The sequence below is a fragment of the Phocoena phocoena genome, chromosome 4 (genome assembly GCF_963924675.1).
Source record: "Phocoena phocoena chromosome 4, mPhoPho1.1, whole genome shotgun sequence".
In the NCBI taxonomy this organism is placed as follows: Eukaryota; Metazoa; Chordata; class Mammalia; order Artiodactyla; family Phocoenidae; genus Phocoena; species Phocoena phocoena.
The window spans coordinates 73,466,007-73,488,423 of record NC_089222.1 but is presented as its reverse complement, the minus strand read 5'-3'; the positions used below and the strand labels follow the sequence as shown (position 1 = coordinate 73,488,423).

Here is a 22,417-nt window from a genome sequence, read left to right as displayed (position 1 = left end):
ACTGCTTTCAATCTAATATAAACTTTTAATTGTTAAAGTTGAAATAAAAGTCAAGTACCTACAGTTAAGGTTAAAAGTCAAGTTAGCATTAATCAGGAAAAAAAATCTGTGAAATTTAATGTTTATTAAGGTAAACTTAGAAAGTTAAAAGATATTGGCTATATCCTTAATGATCAATGAATTATGAAGAAATAAGTTTTCAAGATGCTTAATAATGCAAACGGAAACTACTTAGAAAAAAACTTTAGCCTAAAAGATTACCTCTATGAGTCACCATCACCTAAAAGAACTTAGTAATATTTGGTAAAATTTCACATTTAATCAATCTGTAAACATTCACATTTAAAATTTTGTTTGCTAAAATGACTTCTTGTTTCATTCACTAATTCCAACATTTATTAAATGACTCCTACATTATCAGACTCTGTACCAAGCTTTATATGAAGATTAAGTACTAGCTAGAAAATTAAACAGGAACAACACACACAAAAGAACTCCCCCCAAACAGAGACAACACCTTGGTTAAAGAAAAAACAAAGGATAATATTTCTTATAATTCTTTTCATAACTTACAACTTCCTTAAAAAAAAATACAATTTACCTACTACATAGACTGCTACTTGAACTTGAGTTCTACAATTCTTCTTTAATATTTAAGACCTATTGTGTTTTATAGTTTCACATTATAGCAATGCTTTTCTAACACAGGCTCAAAGCAATTTTAACTTGTTTTAACAAAAAAAGGGGGGGGGACATAAAATTGTAAGGAAGATTATATTCTACCTTCTAATAATGAGGGCAGATAGCAGTATTTTAAAAAACATTAAAAGTCTTCCTTCATATTTAAAAAATTCCTAGAGAAAGTAATTGCCATAAAAATTACAAAAAGGAAAATATAATTATGAGCAGAGAAATTTTCAAATGACATGTGAAAAATGGAGAAAAATAAAAGGTGTGTATTACAGAAATAAAAATCCCAAGCATATTATTAACATGAAGAATCTAAAAGCAATCTAAATCATACACCTCCTCATGCCAGCAGGGCACTACCATGAATCTCAAAATGTATCTGAAAAAGGTAGGTCTGTAGATGGAGGTTAAAAAATAACTTGGGAGTATTTTAATCACTTACTCAGGCCTTTTGATCCCATGTCGTCAGGGATCTCCTGTAGAGAGTAGTTCCCAGAGAGCAAGCAATAAAAAGATAATCAAAGAAAATAGTTGTCAGTAATGCATAAAATTGGTGCTACAATAAGAGACAGTTCCAAGACCATTACAGGTGCACGTATCTTACAGAGCATTTTTGTATATTTCTGAAAGTTTAAAATAAGCTAGCAGCTAGATATAATCTAATAAAAGAATGGAAGTTTTCTATAAGAAGCTGATTAGGGTAGAGAAGCAAAATTTTTGACTATTTCTTGCTATTTTAAAAGTAAAATTCAGATTGTCTACATATAATGAAGAAATGGGATAAAACGGAATGATTTGAGATAATCCATTATCAAAGATTGGCAATGCTATACCTAGAAATCAATAAGTAGCTTCTCAGGTACCCAAGTTTGTCCTCTAAAATATTCTTCTGAGAGTGTAAGTGTTTCTTATAAGAACTTTTACATAAAAAAATTCTATTTTAAACATAGCTAAAAATACCATTTACTTTAAATTAAGAATTCATAAGGTGTTAGAAAAAGTTAAGACTGGTACGCAAATTAATTTATGCCTGTTAAATTGCCCCTAGTTAAGACAAGTAGTAACCTGTTGCAGCTCTTGAAACTGTCTCCATGGTAACAACCAACTGCAGGGCAGTAGGTCCCTCTACATTTATCTTCAGTTGACCACTGGATCCACATACTTACGGTCAGCATCACTTGTTTCCTGCTCACTCTGGTCCTTGTTCTTGTAGAAGGGGAATTTTCGGGAAAAGAGGTTCTTTTTACGCTTGTCATTGAATGACTGCTGAAGAAGAGAAGGAGGGGCAAAACAAAGGGATGTCTACTGTCTGTGTGTACAAAGGCCCAGCCTAGTAGCTCTGTGAAAGCTGACTCTTGTGACCACAGTGTGCAGTTTGTATATGAATTTTGCGTTAATCACATATACAGTGAATTTTTAATTTAGTATTAACTTCTCTAATTCTAACATTTTATAACTGAAAACAGAAAAATTTCAAGAGTGTAATTCAATGATACGTAAAAATAAGGAGGAAGTGCTATTTGATAAAAAAGGGAAGAGTAAATCAGATTAGCTACTACTATAGTCCAAATCAAGCTTGTATCTGTTCATACCCATCCATATTTTTCTAGATTTCTAAGTATTAGGTGCTCTACAGCAAAAGTTATTACTTTAGCTGTTCAAATATTTTAAATTTTCCTTTCCTTCATTTTCCTTTGGCTTTAGCACATTTTTTCCCTTTCTCTCTCTTTTTTTGTGGCTCCAACAAACTAACAAAAAGCCACTACTAAAAAAGAGAACCAAAACAACTGAGCAAGTTGCTAAATATTTAAAAACCATCTTTTTTTTTTTTAAAAGAAGAGAATTAGGGTAACTAAATGCTTATCAGAAAATGGGAAGAAAACTAAGACGTGTCCATCAAGCACAGAGTCCAGCAAAAGAATTATCAATGCTATCTAACCAAGGAAGAAGAGTCAACTCTCCTGGCCAATTTAAATGTCATCATAACTGATTTATTAGCCTTTAAGCTCTACCATATTATCTATTTTTAAAGTATATATAAATAAAATAGAACCAAATTCAATTCATTAGCACCATGTCCTGAATAGGGAATAAAATGTTTGGTGCGGGCTTCCCTGGTGGCGCAGTGGTTGAGAGTCCACCTGCTGATGCAGGGGACACGGGTTCGTGCCCAGATCCGGGAAGATCCCACATGCCGTGAAGCGGCTAGGCCTGTGAGCCATGGCTGCTGAGCCTGCGTGTCTGGAGCCTGTGCTCCGCAACGGGGAAGGCCACAACAGCGAGAGGCCCGCATACCGCAAAAAAAAAAAAAAAAAAAAAAGTTTGGTGCTCATAATGTCAAAGAGGCAATTAAAAATCTAGTAGTTTATACATAATTGCTATGACAGCTGATTTGACGTCCCTTGTTGCACAGATGTCTGAGACAAGTTTTTTCCCTTCCTGAATGTCCCATTTGTGCATTCACACTTTTAAAAGCAGGTAGCACACAGAAAGATGAGGCTAAAGAGGAGCAGCTTCTTCTGTAATTTGTCACAGGCACCCATGTCTTGAAGGAAATGGCCTTGCCTACCAGTGACAATAGGAATTATAATTTTTATCATTTTTTGAAGTGGGAACAATATAAAGGATAGAAATTCTGTTTTAATTTTTCTTGCGTTTATCCATGTCATAAGATGCTATCAATGTTGTGAAGTATATCAACACCAGGCAGTACTTTTTTCTGGCGTGCCGGTACTTTTAGTCATGTGATGCCAGGTGATTAAGGTGATGAAATGGATTAAAGTGACTTTTAGCTCAAATTCTATTACTTGAAAAGATTTATTTTGGTAAGAATCTTTACAAAAACTTTCATTTTTATCTTTTTCAGATCAATAATTCAAAATTAATAAGTTTATAGTCATTAGACAAGCAGACTGTCTTGATATCAATCTTAAAATCTGAAGGCTCAGATAACCCTAAGCAGAAGTTAAAAATTAAGTTGAGAAAAAAAATACTGTGGAGAAATCTAAGCTTATAATTGTTTTATAAACTGTCAAGTAGCATTACCTGAATAAAAGTCTTTGCTTGAATCCAAATTTTAGAAAAGAGAAAGAGAAGAAAAGTTTCAATAGAGAAAAATTTATGGTAATCTAATTTATGGAAGGACTAAGTCTTTTTGTTCATGACAATCACTGATTTTGAATTTAGTAATAATTTTTATGCTAACTGATAAAACTGATACATTTTTAATAAAAGGTTATTTACCTCTGCTACTGCATATATAGTGGTCAGAGTCAGTTTCACAGCAAACAACCAAAAGAAACATGAAGTTTAAAATGTTTTGATTTTTGATATCTTTTGCAGTTAGCCAAAATGAGATATCGTAAAGATATCATAATATAGGACAGAAAGAAATGCTTGTTAGTTAAGAAATGTATTAACTGTATTACATCTAACATCCTGCAGGTGAAGAATTTATTAAAAGTGAAAAATAGCACAAGCAAACAGGACAAAAATGTGTAGGGAAAACACAAAACTGAAGAAACATACTAACTCTAGTTTCTTTATATTTTCAATACAAAACAATCTGTTTAATTACTTATTGTTATTAATGCTATATTGCAAGAGAGTGTAATAAATATGAGGACTGATAAAATATTACAAATTCATGAAACATATCAAATATCTAATTTCCATATGTAGTATTTCAAAATAGCTAAATGAATGTTAAAAATGTTAATGAGAAACTGAAATGTTTTTAAGAAGTCTGTATTGGAAACAAAGTCCATAACCCACCATATAAGGAAAGGAAAAGAAGAGCTTAGAACGGGAAATGGTATTACAGAGAGAAATGCAGTTCTGTATCAATGGCAAGCGTATTTTTACCCCACTCAGTATCATGCATACTTTTGGTGCTGTGTTAGAACACAGTGACTGTGTATAAAGTTGGTTATAGTCAACAAACAAGACTAAGATTTAAAAATGTCGTTAATTCAGTTAACTTCTTACAGTTTGAAAGAAAAGTTACAACATGCAACCTCTTTTACAATACACTGACAGTGTATTTTACTAAAATACTTTAAAAGACATATATAAAACAAGCACAAAAACCATTGTATATATTTCAAATACTAAGCATTTACTTGGGATTTTTTCCTCCAAAGATTTTCTATTTTAAATATTGCTTCAGATTATACTATATAATTTTGTATTTTCTGAAAGGTACAAGTAAATTTTAAAAGAATTTATCATTTGTAAAATAACTGAATGCATTATATATAATTTCTCAGATTTAATTTCTTTGATCAAGGATCATATTCCTTTAACATTTTAAAGCTTTTAAGTCTGAGTGCTTAGTGATATCAGACATGTACAAAGAGTAGGGTTAATTTTTTTGCTGAGTTAACTTTCCATATTCATTTGAAATTTGATCAAAAGATGTTGCTTTAGATAAAAAATTTTTATCTATTTTTTAGATAAAAAATCCCCAAAACACAAAACATTGCTATAAATAGTATTTCAACACAACATGTGTTTCAGCATTTTCTTCAGGCCTATTGCTAGAATATTCCATTGCACTAATTACACACATACTATAGGGTGAAGCCTGTGATATCATCCATTGACATCCACTAGATTCAAGAAGGACAAAGTAAATGAAAACAAAAACACGTCTAAAATATATATAAAAGAATTTTGATATATTTCTTGCCCACCTACAAAGTCCTCCTCTTGACTGTCCCTTTATTCCCTTAAGATAAAAATTCATACTGATTTAAACATTTAAAAGATGGATTTTATTAATGAGTAATATTAGCAATAAACGGGGAAAAAATAAGAAAATTTCCATAAATTCACTTGCAAAAACCCATAAACTTACTTTATGAACTAATTAATAGTTTTGGGAAGGCCTATTTTCTCAGATGCATTATTTATTAGCTTCATGGCTAATACTGGTGACACAAGTTTATAGTTAATTGTTCATCTGAGTGAAGGCTGAAATCATTTCATTTATAAAAATAACGACCAAAAGTATGTTGTTAAGAATATATCAAACGACAGTTTTGATAATTTGGAAAAGTCTGTGAAATGGATGCTTTAATTTAATAAATTGTTTACTTTAGCATATCTACTATTGTAGGCCACCACAGCAAGAGCAGTTGATAGTTAATTCTTATGGCAAAATCCTTCTCATTTTAATCATGTGCCTCAAACAAGAATTATGAAAAGGCCTATTACCTTCAATTATTAATTTCTAGAAATAATAGATTTCACATACTCACCCCTTTATCTCCTCTTGCTTTAGAATTGAATTTCACTGTTTTTAATCTGGCTCGTTCTTTCTTCTCAACCCTGGCAAAGCACAGATTATTTTTTAATTATAATAAACGTATCTAAAGTTCTAACTAGGAATCATCAGAACTGAGACTTTAATATGGAGAATTTTTATATTCTAAAGCCTTCAGAAGTCATTTGAATCCCATAATTTATAAGAATTTCTGAGAAATGAAATACAGGGCTCATTTTATTATGAAACAAAACCACTTGTGAAATATCAAAATGCAGTACAAGTATGTGTACTTATATATGCACTCTATTCCATAATTACACTGAAATTATGAAGCATCACTTCTGAGTTTAGCAATTTTCCAGGTTTCCATTTGTTTTGTTGTTTAAATGTTATCTTAGCATGGAACATATATGCTAAAAACTCAGTGTTAGAGAGAAAGCAGATGGGGTAAAATATTAACTGATGAAAGTAGGTGAAGGATGATATGTGGGTGTTCTAAGTACTATTCTTGCATTTCTCTTATTTTTCTATAGCTCTGAAAATTTTGAAAATAAAAAGGAGGGAAATAAAAAAATTAAGCTTAATTCCAATGATATATTTGTGTAAATACATAAAGTAACCAATTATAGTGTACGAAATAGAGGGTTTTTTAAGAAAATATTTATTTGGCCGTGCTGGGTCTTAGTTGCGGCATGCGGGATCTTTGTTGCGGTATCTTTTAGTTGCAGCACGTGGGATCTTTAGTTGTGGCAAGCAGAATCTTTTAGTTGCGGAATGCAGAATCTTCAGTTGCAGCATGTGGGATCTTTAGTTGTAGCATGCAGGATCTTTAGTTGCAGCATGCAAACTCTTAGTTGAGGCATGTGGGATCTAGTTCCCTGACCAGGGATCGAACCCAGGCTCCCTATTTTGGGAGTGCGGAGTCTTAGCCACTGGACCACCAGGGAAGTCCCCAAAATAGAGTTTTAAAGTATCTTTGGGAGGATACAGAAGAACTGGTAACCTTAGTTATCCCTAAGAAGGTGAAATGGGTGCTTGGGGAACAGGGTTAAGAGACAGCCTGTATAGTTTTTAAATCTTTTGAATTTTAAACCTTGTTAAAGATGTTACCTTTGAAATAAGCAAGCAAACAAAACTACAACAAATGTACAATCGGCAATCGTGTAGATTGTTACAATATGAATCGTGCAAAATTTCATATAAATTAAGCTTTACAAATCCTTGATTTCAACATAGCAATTACATTAGTATATAGCAGAAAAATGTACCAAAACAGTCTATGAATAAATGCATATCTTCATTTTTTATTATCTAGCTATACAGTTTTACCATGGGTACAGAAGAACCCTAGCAGTCATGGATTTAAAACTTGCTTTTTCTATTCCAGAGCAATCCTGAGGGTCCATGATATGAATAATTAATTTATAATTCTGCCTAGGCACTTACTGAGGGCACTGAAAAACTAACATTTAGTGAGTAAACATTTACAACTCAAAATGGTTTTGTTTTCTAATCATTATCTTGCTCGCTAAATAGCTGAGTGACTTCAATTGTGTTTATTTGTCAACACTGTTCCCAAAAGAAAGCTAAGGATTGTAGGAACTACAATTCCTTGTGCTATTATTAGACATAAAGAGGTCTAAGAAAGATATCATTCTATTTAAGAAAATACAAGTTTAGAATACACTGAAGAATGAAATGGCATAATTAGTTGTGATTTCATACTGCATTTTATGGAAGGAAAATTATATTCTATAATATTAGTCATGAATTTGGGGATCTGTAGAGGTCTCAAGGTATATCTCATCTCTTTTATCACTTCTGGCTTCAAAATCCAACCTTACAGAATTTTTATACACAAAATGAAAAATATCTCTTTCTACCAAAGTCAGCTGTATTTCTCATTTGTTGCAAGCACATGTAAAACCTTTACAAGATATAAGACTCCAAGGGATAAAGACAATTTTTAGGAACTCTGACCTTGGTATTTAAGATGTGAGGTTTCTATTGACTCAACAAGGCACAGTGGAAGCATTTCTGGATTTAAAGTATACTACATTCTATTCCAGCAAAAAAGTTATGCAGCTGAGGGCTGCATTGCTAAAAGAGGAGTTGCCACCAAGTGTAAGATCCAGCCAAATAGTTGGATCTTGCTAAAAATATGGATCTAGCCAACAACAGTCATAAATTCCAAAACCACAATTACAAACCTTGGCAATATTTTAACATTTCTACTCTTCAATGTCCAAAAACAGGTGTACAAATATATATAAGGTAGAGAGGTTTATAAACAGGCATATGATTTGGCATAAGTATCGATTTTAGAGACTCTTAACAAAATAAGTCCAACTTATTAATATGAAAAGAACAAGTTTATTACGTCATAAGGTTGACTTGAAGTGAATTAACTGGCTATAATAAACATTAATGTTTCACTGACAATTTTTACTGGCTATCTTAAAACTTTTAAGTTTTAGGCAATGATTTGGATGAATCAGATCTCATAAATAAGCTCTTTTGAGGAAATTATGAACTGATGTTTTAATACCTTTCCCATAGAAGTAGACATTGAATAGCATTTCATTGACCTTAGAGGGGGTTCTAAGTTGGGATCACCCTTTTCAAAGACAATCTGCACTTAACCACTTTTGCCACTAGATGGTTAAGTATGTACCAGTGAGTAAATCACTACAATAAATAGTTAAAAGCAAAGAGGGAAGAGCAGTGAATGCATGGATACTTTTAAATTAAACAAGAAAACAAGAGATGTGAAACACATTCTTAGATATTTCTAAAAATTTTGCATTTACTTAAAATGCTTTCATTTTTTAAGTCTGGAGGAGGAGGCAATTCACACAATCAAAACTCCTGAAAATTTAGGTTTTAACACCATCTACATGGGAAAACTACAGAGGCTTTTAATTCTCTCTCCCTCCACTGGTATAGATATATGGCACAGTGACTTAAAATATACTCATTTTGTTTTTAGCAACTAGTAGGAGTTTTAGAGAAATTTCTATTTGGGGGCATCATATTCTCTTACTATGTCATTGGTTACAACATAAGGTGAATAAAATTAAATGGTTGTGAAACACAATATATAAAACTGAGCATAAAATCACCACTTCAGTAAAAGAAATTTAAAGAAACAGCAGTTATTTATGTTGTCCAATTTTCAAGTGGTAAAACTGTAACAGACTTATATTTACCTGCGTTTACTGGGAATCACCCCAACTTCATCACTTTCACCATCTGGTGTAACCTGCCTGGCCTGCCACCATTCGTCATCAGAAGCATTAATAACATGGAGGATATCTCCAAATTTGAAGTTCAATCCCTGACTAGGAAGGCCACTGTCTTTAGTCTTGTCATAATCAAAAAGGGCCCTAGATTAAGAAGAAAAAAGTCCATAATTATTTCTTATAATGATATTATGAATATTAAATAAACAGGATCCTAAAAATATATATATAATCTAGGTAGATAATTAAACAATGTACCATGGTAGGCAGAATAATGCCAAGCTCAATTTTGTGCTATATTATTGGGTTGACCAAAAAGTTTGCTTGGGCTTTTCCGTGAGATGTTACAGAAAAGCCCGAAAGAACTTTTCGGCCAATCCAATACAAGAAGACAACGAGACTAAAAAAGAAATAGCAAAATTAACTTGTTATGTTAATAGATAAAATACCTTATTTCTCTCAATACTGTATGAGAAATAAAAAAAATACTTTTAGTACAATCCAATGGCAACCTGTATTGAATTCTAAAATGAAGACAAATCTGGTCAGTTGTTCTAAATTAATAAAGTAAATATTAAAAGAGACTCTTCTCTTTGACTAGACACACTTGGGTAAACAAATTCCCTGACTGATCTGATTCATCATTTGTGGACTTTAATACTAGATCAACAGAGTGATTATTTTCCCAGTTAACTATTCCTTTCATTTGTTCATAAAACTATAATTAATGGGGTATTCAGAGTCAATAACAATGATGAAAACTAACTACAGATGACGATATGATGACTTTAACAGTTGCCAACCATTCTGGAAAAAATACTGTATTAATTTAATATAGTAATTGCAAAATGTTAGGAATATTTTAAAATTTGATAACAAGAAAATAGTGTCCTGATACTTAATTAGTGTACAATATTTAAACAAATTAAATTCTTTTCCTTTAACATCTTTATTGGAGTATAATTGCTTTAGAATGGTGACAAATTAAATTCTTATATTCAAAAAACCTCTAACAAGAGTACAGGAAGGATCCCAGGAATTACATTTATAATATAATTTATTCATTCTTTTGTTCTAATTTGGCAATGGGAAATTAGGATACAAATCATATTCCTTTTTATGCTACCCAACTCTTAAGACTATCTCTTGAAGTAAAACTGAAGAGGGGTGAAATTATTTGATGGCTAAATGAATGAACTAGTTAATGGTTTTCAAATGTGTTCTTTCAAGTCTTTTCAGTGGCTAACAGTGTGAAGGAAGTAGGTGAGAATCAAAAGTGGGAAGGTTTACTTAAACATATATTAAAACATATCCAATACATTGGATTTTATTTGAAGAAAGAATTCTACAACTGTAAGATAAAGATTATAAATGATATAAATGTGAAGTCATTACTTCAATAAATTCTGAATACTAACTAAGGAAACGTCTTTCTACTGGAAAAGTATAGTTAACTTCAAATAATACAAAGGTTTGATATAGTTAGTAATTTACTAAATATTTATTTAAAAAGGTAATTAAGTGGATATGACAAAGATTAAGATGACAAAGATGATGAAGATACAAATAAACAGAATATAAAATAGCAAATAAAGTACCTTAAGAGGTAGAACAAATGCCACAGGATATTCAGAAAAGGGAAAATACTACATCTCAACATTTTTATTATCATAAATTAATCTTTTGAATTACAAAATCAACACAACTATATTACCGATGAGCAACGAAGAAATCACTCACAATCTCTACTCCCTATGTTAGCATTTAAACTTTGTCTTTTAGTACTCGGATTAATAAAAAAAAGGAACTCATGGAATACTTACTTGAGCTATTAATCGTAAGAATATAATGAATACCTGTTAATCTACTCTCCAACCTAAGACTATACACAAAACTTTTATCAGTAATTTACATTCACCTATGTATTTTTCCCCTTGATCCTGTTTCCCTCAGATTAAGAGTTAAGCACTGTTAGAAGGTAACCACCATTCTGAATACAGTGTTTATTTCCTTGCTCCTTACCCTTTTTTGTTGGTTTGGTTTTATCACACACATATGGATGACTAAGTAATTATGTATGATTTTACCTATTTCAGAGCTTTATAAAAGAGGTATCATACTGTATGTAGTCTTTTGTAGCCTTAACTTTATTTTTACTTTTGAAATTAAAAATACATTTACTAAAAAGAACCATAAGACTTCTGGTTAACTATGGCAGATTGGCTACATGTATCTACAGGCATACTTCATTTTATTGTGCTTTACCTTATTGCACTTGCCAGATATTGTGTTTGTTTTTTTTTTACAAGTTGAAGGTTTTGTGGCAACCCTGTGTTGGGTTGGCATAACCCTGTGGTAATCCCAAGTCTATTGGTGTCATTTTTCCGACATTTGCTCTCTGCATGTCTCTATGTCACATTCTGGTAATTCTCCCAATATTTCAAACTTTTTCATTATTATTATATTTATTATGGTGATCTTTAATGTTACTATTGTAATCATTTTGGTGCATCACGAACCATGCTCTTATAAGATGGTAACTTAATTGATAAATGTGTGTGTTCTGACTGCTCTATCAACTGGCGCTTCCCCATCTCCCTCCCATCTCCTTGGGACTCCCTATTCCTTGAGACACAACAATATTGAAATTAGGCCAATTAATAGACCTACAATGGCCTCTAAATGTTCACATGAAAGGAAGAGTCACAGGTCTCTCACTTTAAATCAGGTAGAAATTGTTAAGCTTAGTGAGGAAGGCATGTTGAAAGCCAAGACAGGCCAAAAACTAGGCTTCTTGCCATCAAATGGTTAGCTAAGTAGAAAAAAAATGAAAGTGCTACTTGAGTAAACACAGGAGTAATAAAGTGAAACAGCCTTACTGCTGACACTAAGAAAGTTTTAGTGGTCTGGATAGAAGATCAAACCAGCCACAACATTCCTTTAAGCCAAAGTGTAATCCAGAGTAAGGCCCAAACTCTCTTCAATTCCATGAAGGCTGAGAGAGGTGAGGAAGCTGCAGAAAAGTTTGAAGCTAGCAGAGGTTGGTTCATAAGGTTTCAGGAAAGAAGCCATCTCTGTAACGTAGAAGTGCAAGGTAAAGCAGCAAGTGCTGATGTACAAGCTGCAACAAGTTATCCAGAAGATCTAAATAAGTAATGAAGGTGGTTACACTAAACAACAGATTTTTGATGTGGACAAAACAGCCTTATATTGGAAGGAGATGCCATCTAGAACTTTCATAGCTAGAGAGAAGTCAATGCCGGGCTTCCAAGCTTCAAAGGGCAGGCTGACTCTCTTGTTAAGGGCTAATGCAGCTGGTGAGTTTAAGTTAAGCCAATGCTCATTTACCATCCTGAAAATCCTATGGTTCTTAAGAATTATGCTAAATCTACTCTGCCTGTGCTATAGAAATGAAACAACAAAGCCTGGATGATAGCACATTTGTTTACAACATGGTTTACTGAATATTTTAAGCACACTGTTGACACCTACTGCTCAAAAAAATTTTTTTTTCTTTCAAAATATTACTGCTCATTGACAATGTACCTGGTCACCCCAGAGCTTTGATGGAAGTGTAAAATGAGATTAATGCTGTTTTCATGCCTGCTAAGACAACTTCCATTCTGTAGCCCATGGATCAAGGAGTAATTTTGACTTTCAAGACTTACTAGTTATGATAGTGATTCCTCTGATGGATCTGGACAAAGTAAACTGAAAACCTCCCATAAAGGATTCACCATTCTAGATGCCATTAAGAACATTGGTGATTCACGGAAGAGGTCAAAATATCAATATTAACAGGAGTTTGCAAGAAGTTGATTCCAATCCTCACTGATGACTTTGAGGGGTTTGAGACCTCAACGGAGGAAGTAACTACAGATGTGAACCCACTCTTGGTGAAGATGCTGTGAAGATTATTGAAATGACAACAAGGGATGGAAATATTACATCAACTTAGTTGATAAAGCAGCGGCAGGATTTGAGAGAGCTGAGTGCAATTTTGAAAGAAGTTGACTGTGGGTAAAATGCTGTCAAATAGCATTGCATGCTCCAGAGAAACTGTTCACGAACGGGAGAGTCAGTCAGTTTGCAAACTTCACTGGTGTCTTATTTTTAGGAAACTGCCACAGCCACCCCAACCTCCAGCAACACCACCTTGATCAGTGAGCAGTCATCAATATGGAGGCAGGACCATCCACCAGCAAAAAAAAACTATGACTTGTGTAAGGCTCATTGATGGTTAGCATTTTTAGCAATAAAATATTTTTAAATTGAGGTATGCATTGTTTTTAAAGACATAATTCTATTGCACATTTAACTGACTACAATATAGTGTAAACATAACTTTTATATACACTGGGAAACCAAAAAATTCGTGACTCGCTTTATTGTGATATTCACTGTATTGCAGTGGTCTGGAACTAAACCTGCAAAATCTCTGAGGTAATGCTTGTATTTCCTTTCCATCCTGAAACTCACTAAAATGACACCACCACCACCACCACCACCAAAAACAAACACAAAAGAGAGAGGACAACAAGGAGGAAAGAGAGTTTAACATGGTTTTGGATGATGGTAAATTTAGCAGAGTAGAGGAAGCTCTAAATAGGGTGCCTGAAGAGAAGGATACTGAAACAAGATTTACTCCACAAGACCCCAGAAATGCTCACAAATTAGAGGTGTACACTATCCAGGTAGGCAGAGATAAATTACTGCCATGAAAACAGAAGAACTGGTGGAACTTACTACAGAAATTAAATGTTACTCAAATGAAGAATATTTTATTATAAAAAGATACAGGTAAACAGAAGTGTTGGATGATATGACATATCAAGCTACACTAGTCACCCAGTAAAATATCAACTTAAAAAATTTTCTGGTTTGTATTTATTTTGTATTTCTTTATCATACTATTATTATTCAAGAGGTTATATAACTTTCATTAATAAAATTATAATAATACTCCAACTCCTGAAAGACACACTATCAAGAAATCAATCATAAAAAAACATTTCCTTGGTTTGCAATACACTTTTCTACAGTAAAACTAAGTCATGGTGAAAAACCTGAAAGAATCTGCATGCATGCATAAAGACTGCAATAATCAGAAATTTAAAAAATTTACCTGACATAGAGGGATCGCTTCTGGCTAGTTCGAAGAGAACCTGAACCTGAACTAATGCTACTATTCATCATCTGCTCCCGTAAGTCATGTATTTTGGCTTCAAAACGACTGTATTCTGATGGAAGAAAAAAGAGAAATAAATTCATATTTTATATTCTAAAGAAAAAGTTACTTGAAGATAAAGTATTAAATATGTAAGCTGTCTTATAATTGATTAAATGTGGTCAGAACCTTAAAAGAGTAATCTATACAAGATTTGGCCCAAGATGCAAATTTTAAAACTTAACAATCTCTAAGTGTACCAGGAATTAGAACTGGTTGAAAATAGTATTTTCAGTGTGCTATTTTAAAGTTCGTATCACATTTAATAAAGGACAATTTCCATGCATCAAATAGCAGTATCAATTTTACTGTCGAATTTAACTGTAAATTTTAAAAAGTAGGATTTATTCTAATTTTTATACTTAAAAAAAGCCTAAAATAATTTATACTAGATGCTTTGTTTACTGACTTTTTCTGTGAAGAAATCAGCTAATCCTATATTTTCAAATTATAGAACTTGTGCAGGGTCAATAATATGTAAAAAATATGCCTTAATAAGTTAATAAATGAAATTAAATTTACTTCAACTTATATAATTTATAAATTTTCAAAATGTTAAGATGCACAAAAGCAATCTGAAGGAATAACATTTTATTTAAGATACTTTTTATACAAAAACAAATATGATTTTGAAGACGGACTATTTTAAACTATATCATACATTAAAAGCTACCAAACCTATTAATAACAAAAAGTTTAAGCACTTTTTCAAAAATACTGCAATTACACGGTTATACACACATACCTTTTTCTCTACTTACAATAAACAACTAACAGACAAGTCAGATTCCATTAGTTTTTTTTATAAAACCAGTCTTATAGCAAGAGCAAGTAACTTGTCTGGAGCGTGTGTAGTTTTAAGGAGACAGAGTAAGAGTAAGCATGATTATTGCTGAGTTACTCTTCCTTTCACCACATCATCAAGCTTGTTTTCTGGATACCAAGATTAAGGAATTGAAGCAACAATTCATCAAAAAACTCAGAAATATTTAAATGCTCACAATAATATGTAATAAAATATTCTTTTATTGCCCTTTAAAAATATAATAGAAAATTTAAAGTATAAACATTAGTAGACTGATTAATAAAAATGAATCCCTGACAATTCAACAATTATCAACTCATGGCAAATCTTTAGTCTATGTAGACACAGCTAAGATACAGACAGATCGATGGATGAAGATAAAGATTAAAAATATGAAGTGAATCCTGAGTTTATACTGGTTCTTCTAATTAAAAATTAGGGCCATTAGGTTTTTACTTAATCTCTTCTTACTTTATATGCTTCCTTGTATATGAAGAATCCTGGTTCTCAAGACAATGCGGGTAACAGAATTAGAGGACCCATCACGACTTACTTGTTTTAACCCATATTATATTCCCAACAGTCTTAAAATAACACCAAAACTACAACCATGACATGATTACTAAAAACAGTTAATTACCTTTCCGAGTTCTTTTTATTTTTGGAGTATGGCTTATTAGGAATATACAGTTGAATACTGTTTTAAAGTCACTGGGAATAGTTCCTTCCTAGGTGTTAAGGCTGCCAGCTGGATATACATCCAGGTTCATTTGTTCATTTTAATTTTCAACTTCAATTTTTAGGGGTTGCTTTTGCATTTTTCATTGTCTTTATAGGTAGGTAAAACAGTTCCAAAGTCAAACCTATAAAACAAGGATATCAAACAAGAATATCCCTCTCTCCCTAACCTATTCTGTCCTGGTCATTATAAACATTTAAAGAAATGTTTATACTTCCACTTTTAATAATATAAGTAAACATATATGTAACATACAAATATGTTTATACTTATTCTATATTATTTTAATATATGTATATTTAAACTATACATATATTTTATAATTATATGTCTATGTACATACACATATATGTATTGTTCCTCCTTCTTTAATAAACAGTAACATACACATTTCTCCACATCGCTTAATTTTTAAAAAATTAATTAATTAATTTTTTTGGCTGTGTTGGGTCTTCGTTTCTGTGCGAGGGCTATCTCTAGTTGTGGCAAGCGGGGGCCACTCTTCATTGCGGTGCGCAGGCCTCTCACTACCGCGACCTCTCTTGTTGTGGAGCACAGGCTCCAGACGGGCCTAGCTGCTCCGCGGCATGTGGGATCCTCCCAGACCAGGGCTTGAACCCGTGTCCCCTGCATTAGCAGGCAGATTCTCAACCACTGCGCCACCAGGGAAGCCCTGCTTATTTTATTTAATAATAAATAGTCTTATTGCAGTAATAGTAAGAATGCTCCACAGCAGCATATACAGACGTCCCTCATTCTTTTTTAATAGCTATACGGTTCTTTTATTTCTAAACTCTAACACTTTGTTACAACAAGATACTATATAGGGTTAGAGTTTGCTTTACTAGCAAATCTGAAAATTGTTTTCTTGTAACAATTAAGCTGAATTAACTTTTGATATAATTGAAGTTGTGTGATCTCCAGTTCTATTCATTCTGTTTTATATTTTATGTTCATATGTTGAATATATATATATATACATGACTTTTATACACATAGCTTGTGGCAGATTATATATTCCAAAGATGCCTGGCATCCCACATGTTTTTGTACTATGTGACCTTGCCATTCCCTGAACAAGAGGTGGAGTCTAATCCCCTTCTTGAATTTGGGCTGGTCTTATGACTCAATTGTAAGCAAGTGAATGTGGTAGAAACGATCATATGTGACTTTCTAGGTTACAACAGAAGAGTCCATGGAACATTTGCCTGGTTCTTATGGGCTGCTTGATCTGGAGGAAGCCAGACACCATGTAAGAAGTCCAACTACTCTCAAAGCACCACTCTTCAGAGGTCATGTGATAGTTCTCTGAGCCCAAACTTCTAGCTGGTGCCAACAAAGTCCCAAGACAAGGGGAGTGAAGCCATTTTGGACCTTCCAAAGCAGCTCATCCATCAGCTGAATCCCATTAAGTGACCTCGGTCTATGCCACAAGAACCATACAAGCCAAAATTCTGGCGGAATTCCTAACATAGTGAATCCATAAAATGATTGTTGTTTTAATCCACTGAGCTTTAGGGGTGGTTATGAAGTAATAGCAACTGGAACACAGTTTCACTGTGCAGTCTATTTGTTCATCTATATATACACATATACACATACACACACACACAAGGACAAGCCTTCCTAAGTTTATTTATAAACATATATATATATATATATATATATATACACGCACATATGCACATGCACACTAGATTCCTAAACAAGGGATCATATTATATGAATATATAAAATATATATATAAAATTTATATTTTAATAAATGTTTATAAAACACTTATAAATATTTATATATACTTAATAAAATATATTTAAATAAAATTTAAATATTTATAAAAGTAAATATATAAATATAAAATTAGGAAGCTTTATTCTGTTGTTCTAATAACTCTTGGTTTGGTTTTTGGCCCCCTACTATGAGCAATCTCCCCAGATCTAATTTGAAATATTATCCTTTTATATTAATAACTTCAAAGCAATCAGAAAGTTTATTCTAATTTTTTTTATCCTGTTGCATTGGGTCTTTGTTGCTGCCTGCGGACTTTCTCTAGTTGCGGCGAGGGGGGGGCTACTCTTTGTTGCAGTGCGCGGGTTTCTCATTGCAGTGGCTTCTCTTGTTGCAGAGCATGGGCTCTAGGTGCACGGGCTTCAGTAGTTGCAGCACATGGGCTCAGCAGTTGCAGCATGCAGGCCCTAGAGCACACGGGCTCCAGCAGATGCGGAGCATGGGCTCAGTAGTTGTGGCCTGCAGGCTCTAGAGTGCAGGCTCAGTAGTTGTGGCACACGGGCTTAGTTGCTCTGTGGCATGTGGGATCCTCCCAGACCAGGGCTTGAACCCATGTCCCCTGCATTGGCAGCTGGATTCTTAACTACTGAACCACCAGGCAAGTCCTTCTATTTTCACATTATCTACAATTCTACCCCCATTTTCTGATAACTGCATTTTTTCCAAACTGTCATAGCATACAGTTTTTTCATATTATACATTCTTTTCCTTATAACTATTTTTTTTTTTTTTTCGGTACGCGGGCCTCTCACTGCTGTGGCCTCTCTCGTTGCGGAGCACAGGCTCCGGACTCACAGGCTCAGCGGCCATGGGTCACGGGCCCAGCCGCTCCGTGGCATGTGGGATCTTCCCGGACCGGGGCACGAACCCATGTCCCCTGCATCGGCAGGCGGACTCCCAACCACTGCGCCACCAGAGAAGCCCTCCTTATAACTATCTTAATTACTAACACCAGTCTTTATGTCAGCATCTCTTCCATTTTTGATGTCTGAAGTTTGTTCTTTCTCCTCAGGAAGGGTTTATGTGAACAATATCATCCTAATTCTCTGTTGATACATTTGATTGCAGTCTTTATATGTCAAGCCTGTTTGATTCACAGTTTCTTTCTTTGATTCTTAAATATGTTGACTCCATTGTCTCTTATAAATGATGGAGGATGAAGTTCTGATGACAACCTCATTTTCTTTTCTTTAAAAAACATTTTTTGGGGGCCTGGAATTTCACCAAATTTTTTCTCTTAATTCCAGTAATTTTATAAGAATGTTTCTCAGTGATGGTTATTACCTTAGGTACCTGGATTGTCCTTTCGATATGCAGCTTAAATTATTATTTTTAATTTCAGAAAAGTTTTCTTGTTTATATATTTTTATTATTTGTTTTGTTGTACTGTTTTGGTTTTTTCCTGAGACTGTTACATGCATGTTGAATATTCTCTGCCTACTTTCTACATCTGTCACTCTCAAACCCTTTCTTATTCTTTTTAAAAAATTAATATATTTTTAAAGATTGAAGCAATCACAAACTTTTTCCTGAACCATTTGAGAGTAACATGCTACTCTGATGTCACTCTTGAATTCTCAGTGTGTAATGCCTACAAATAAAGATACTTTCTTATACAATCACAAGACCATCAAAATCAAGAAAGCAATGTTAATACATTACTACATCTAATGCTCACATCCCACTGAAGTTTCCCCAATAATGTCCTTAATAGCAAAAGTATCCATTTTGAAATCATGAGTTATATCAGAGCATACAGGCATTAAAATTGTCATATTTTTAAAGTCTCTTCCAGTCAGAGCCGTTTCTCAGTCTCTCCTTGACTTTGTAATCTTGCTACCATTGAAAATTAGAGGACAATTATTTTGTAGAATGTCTCTTTAGATTTGTCTGATGTTCCCACATTTAGTCCTGCAACTTTGGCAGGAATGTCACAGAAGAGATGTATGTTCTTTTCAATGCACCCTACCAGGTGGTATACATTTCTGATTTGTCCCATTACTGATGCTATAAACTTTCAGCACTTGATGAAGGTTGTGCCTGCCAGGTTTCTCTACTGCAAAATTACTCTTTTTCCATTTGCAAATAGCAAGTTATTGAAACCATGTACACATCTCCATTCTCATCAAACTTTCAATTAATTCACTTATTTATATTAGTAAAGACCCATGATATCTTAGTTTATTCAGTGGATTACTATCAGGTATTATTATCATCTATCTGATGTTCAAATTGTTCCCAATTTGGCCAGTGGGAACCCTTTCAAATTGGATTATGTGCCCTTTGACATGCCTCCATCATTCCTTGAGCATTTCCTTGCTTTCTGGCCATTTATCCAAACAGCCTTGGTAATTTAGATGGGGAATAGTATTTAGAAGCTAAGATCTGAGGCTTAGGTGTGCTCATTGCTACTGGGGTGGCATTGAGCCCAGGCCTTCTCAGTGGATAGAGCCAGGGAATTCCATATATATATGTAAAATAGATACACATTTATAACTATATGTTTATATTATGTAAACTGAAAATATGTTCATAAAAATTTCTCCAATTCTAATCTAATAATATATGGTCTATATTTAGTTTTCTCCCTTTCAATATTTATAACTCTCTTCTCCAACACTGAAAATCACAGACAACATTACCCTTAAAATATATATTCCTTTGATCAATCTCTCTGTATGTAACTAGCCTTCTGCTTCTAGTACCATCTACTTTCCAGACTGGGCTCTGACCAGTCCCATGTGTAACCATCTCACTCTGCTCAGGCTCCAACTCCTCACACCAGGACAGCTGCTTGTGTGGAAGCCCTCATCATGGTTAAGTCCTAACGGTTTACCATAGATGTCCCCCACCTTCCCAGCCCTGCAATGCACATAATTACCTTGCTATGCTTCACCTAATGGCTTTAATACAAAGTTGATCAGGATGCGGAAGGGAAAGAACTCTTTATTTTTGATTTTTAAAAATTCCTCTTTTTTACCTACTTGCTTTAAATAACTATTGTGTGCTCCTTCTAGTTAAACTTAATTTTTAAAATAAAATTTTTATTTCTAATAATTTCCTGAGTTCTATTAACTCATTTATGTTGTTCTTCCATATATTCATTTTCCTTTAACTTGTTTTGCAATATTAGGTTATACTTTTCATTTGTTTTGTGGGCATGTCTTTCTGGCATACTTTCATTGTAGAGACATTATTCTGATTCTTATTTTCATTTTTCAAATAGGTTTCCATTGGATTCAATCTTGATCCTTTTCTGTTGTTCATTTTTATGAGAAATTAGTTTTCCTGAACTTTTTAAGGTAAGAGTATTGCATCAGGATGGCTTTTCTATCTCCACAGCTCTAAAACTCCTTTTTGCTGTTTCTGTCAAGTGTTCAAAGATATATCTCATATACTGTGAGATCTCCTGGGCTTTCTTTCCCCCCACTCATCTGGACCTTCTATATCCTTTGGCTCTATTATCCCTATCCTGCTCAATTTGGATTTTATTCCTAGTAATTGTTCCTTGGTGTGGGGCTTTGAACTAAAAGGGAGCTGTAGCTGGTTAATTGGGTCATGGGGCTCAGACTGCTCCAGCTTCTTCACACCTTACTGCAGATCCCTTGCACTCACATGTAAATTGTGCAAAAACCCTTATAGTTTCAGAGGCAGTTCTCAATAGATCCACCTCGTTTTTTAAATGAGTACAGATTGGCTTTTGGGCTTCTTCTACTGATTCTCTGGGTACAGATGCTGATATCATGGGGTCTTACAGCTGTTGACAGCTTGTTTATACCTGCTTTTATATTGAGGTTCACGGGGATACCTTTTCATCTGGTTTTGCTATCTTAATTTTTTTCTGGGGGTGGGGAGTGGGGAGTTCTGGGCAATTCAGTTTTTTTTTTTTTTTGCAATTCAGTTTTAAATTTAACTTATTTTTTTTTTAGATTTGAATTTTTATTTATTTTTAAAACACCTTTATTGGAGTATAATTGCTTTACAGTGGTGTGTTAGTTTCTGCTGTATAACAAACTGAATCAGCTATACATAGACATACGTCCCCATAACTCCTCCCTCTTGCGTCTCCCTCCCACCCTCCCTATCCCACCCATCTAGGTGGATACAAAGCACCAAGCTGATCTGCCCGTGCTATGCAGGCACTTCCCACTAGTGATCTATTTTACATTTGGTAGTGTATATATGTCCACACCACTCTTTCACTTCATCCCAGCTTACCCTTCCCTCTTCCCATGTCCTCAAATCCATTCTCTATGTCTGCGTCTTTATTCCTGTCCTGCCCCTAGGTTCTTTAGAACTTTTTTTTTTTTGATTCCATATATATGTGTTAGCATATGGCATTTTTCTCTTTCTGACCTACTTCACTCTGTATGACAGTCTCTAGGTCCATCCACCTCACTACAAATAATTCAATTTCGTTCCTTTTATGGCTGAGTAATATTCCATTGTATATATGTGCCACATCTTTTTTATCCATTCATCTGTCGATGGACACTAAGGTTGCTTCCATGTCCTGGCTATTGTAAATAGAGCTGCAACGAACATTGTGGTACATGACTCTTTTTGAATTATGGTTTTCTCAGGGTATATGCCCGGTAGTGGGATTGCTGGGTCATATGGTAGTTCTATTTTTAGATTTTAAGGAACCTGCATACTG

At 33.8% G+C, this 22,417-nt stretch overlaps 1 protein-coding gene across 16 annotated transcripts in view; it reads right to left on the bottom strand.

Annotated features, from left to right (window-relative positions):
• DLG1 (discs large MAGUK scaffold protein 1) overlaps positions 1–22,417 on the bottom strand; it is a 283,484-nt gene that overhangs the window by 38,521 nt on the left and 222,546 nt on the right. For 10 of the 16 annotated variants that reach the window (XM_065875944.1, XM_065875945.1, XM_065875948.1 and 7 more), the window contains 4 exons: positions 14,327–14,441; positions 9,169–9,345; positions 5,952–6,021; positions 1,133–1,166 (listed from right to left, as the gene is read on the bottom strand). In XM_065875944.1, the coding sequence (XP_065732016.1) occupies positions 1,133–1,166; positions 5,952–6,021; positions 9,169–9,345; positions 14,327–14,441 (396 nt within the window). Of the gene's footprint in view, positions 1–1,132; positions 1,167–1,856; positions 1,957–5,951; positions 6,022–9,168; positions 9,346–14,326; positions 14,442–22,417 lie in introns of all 16 variants that reach the window. The other 6 variants (XM_065875942.1, XM_065875946.1, XM_065875949.1 and 3 more) reach the window with 2 other exon arrangements.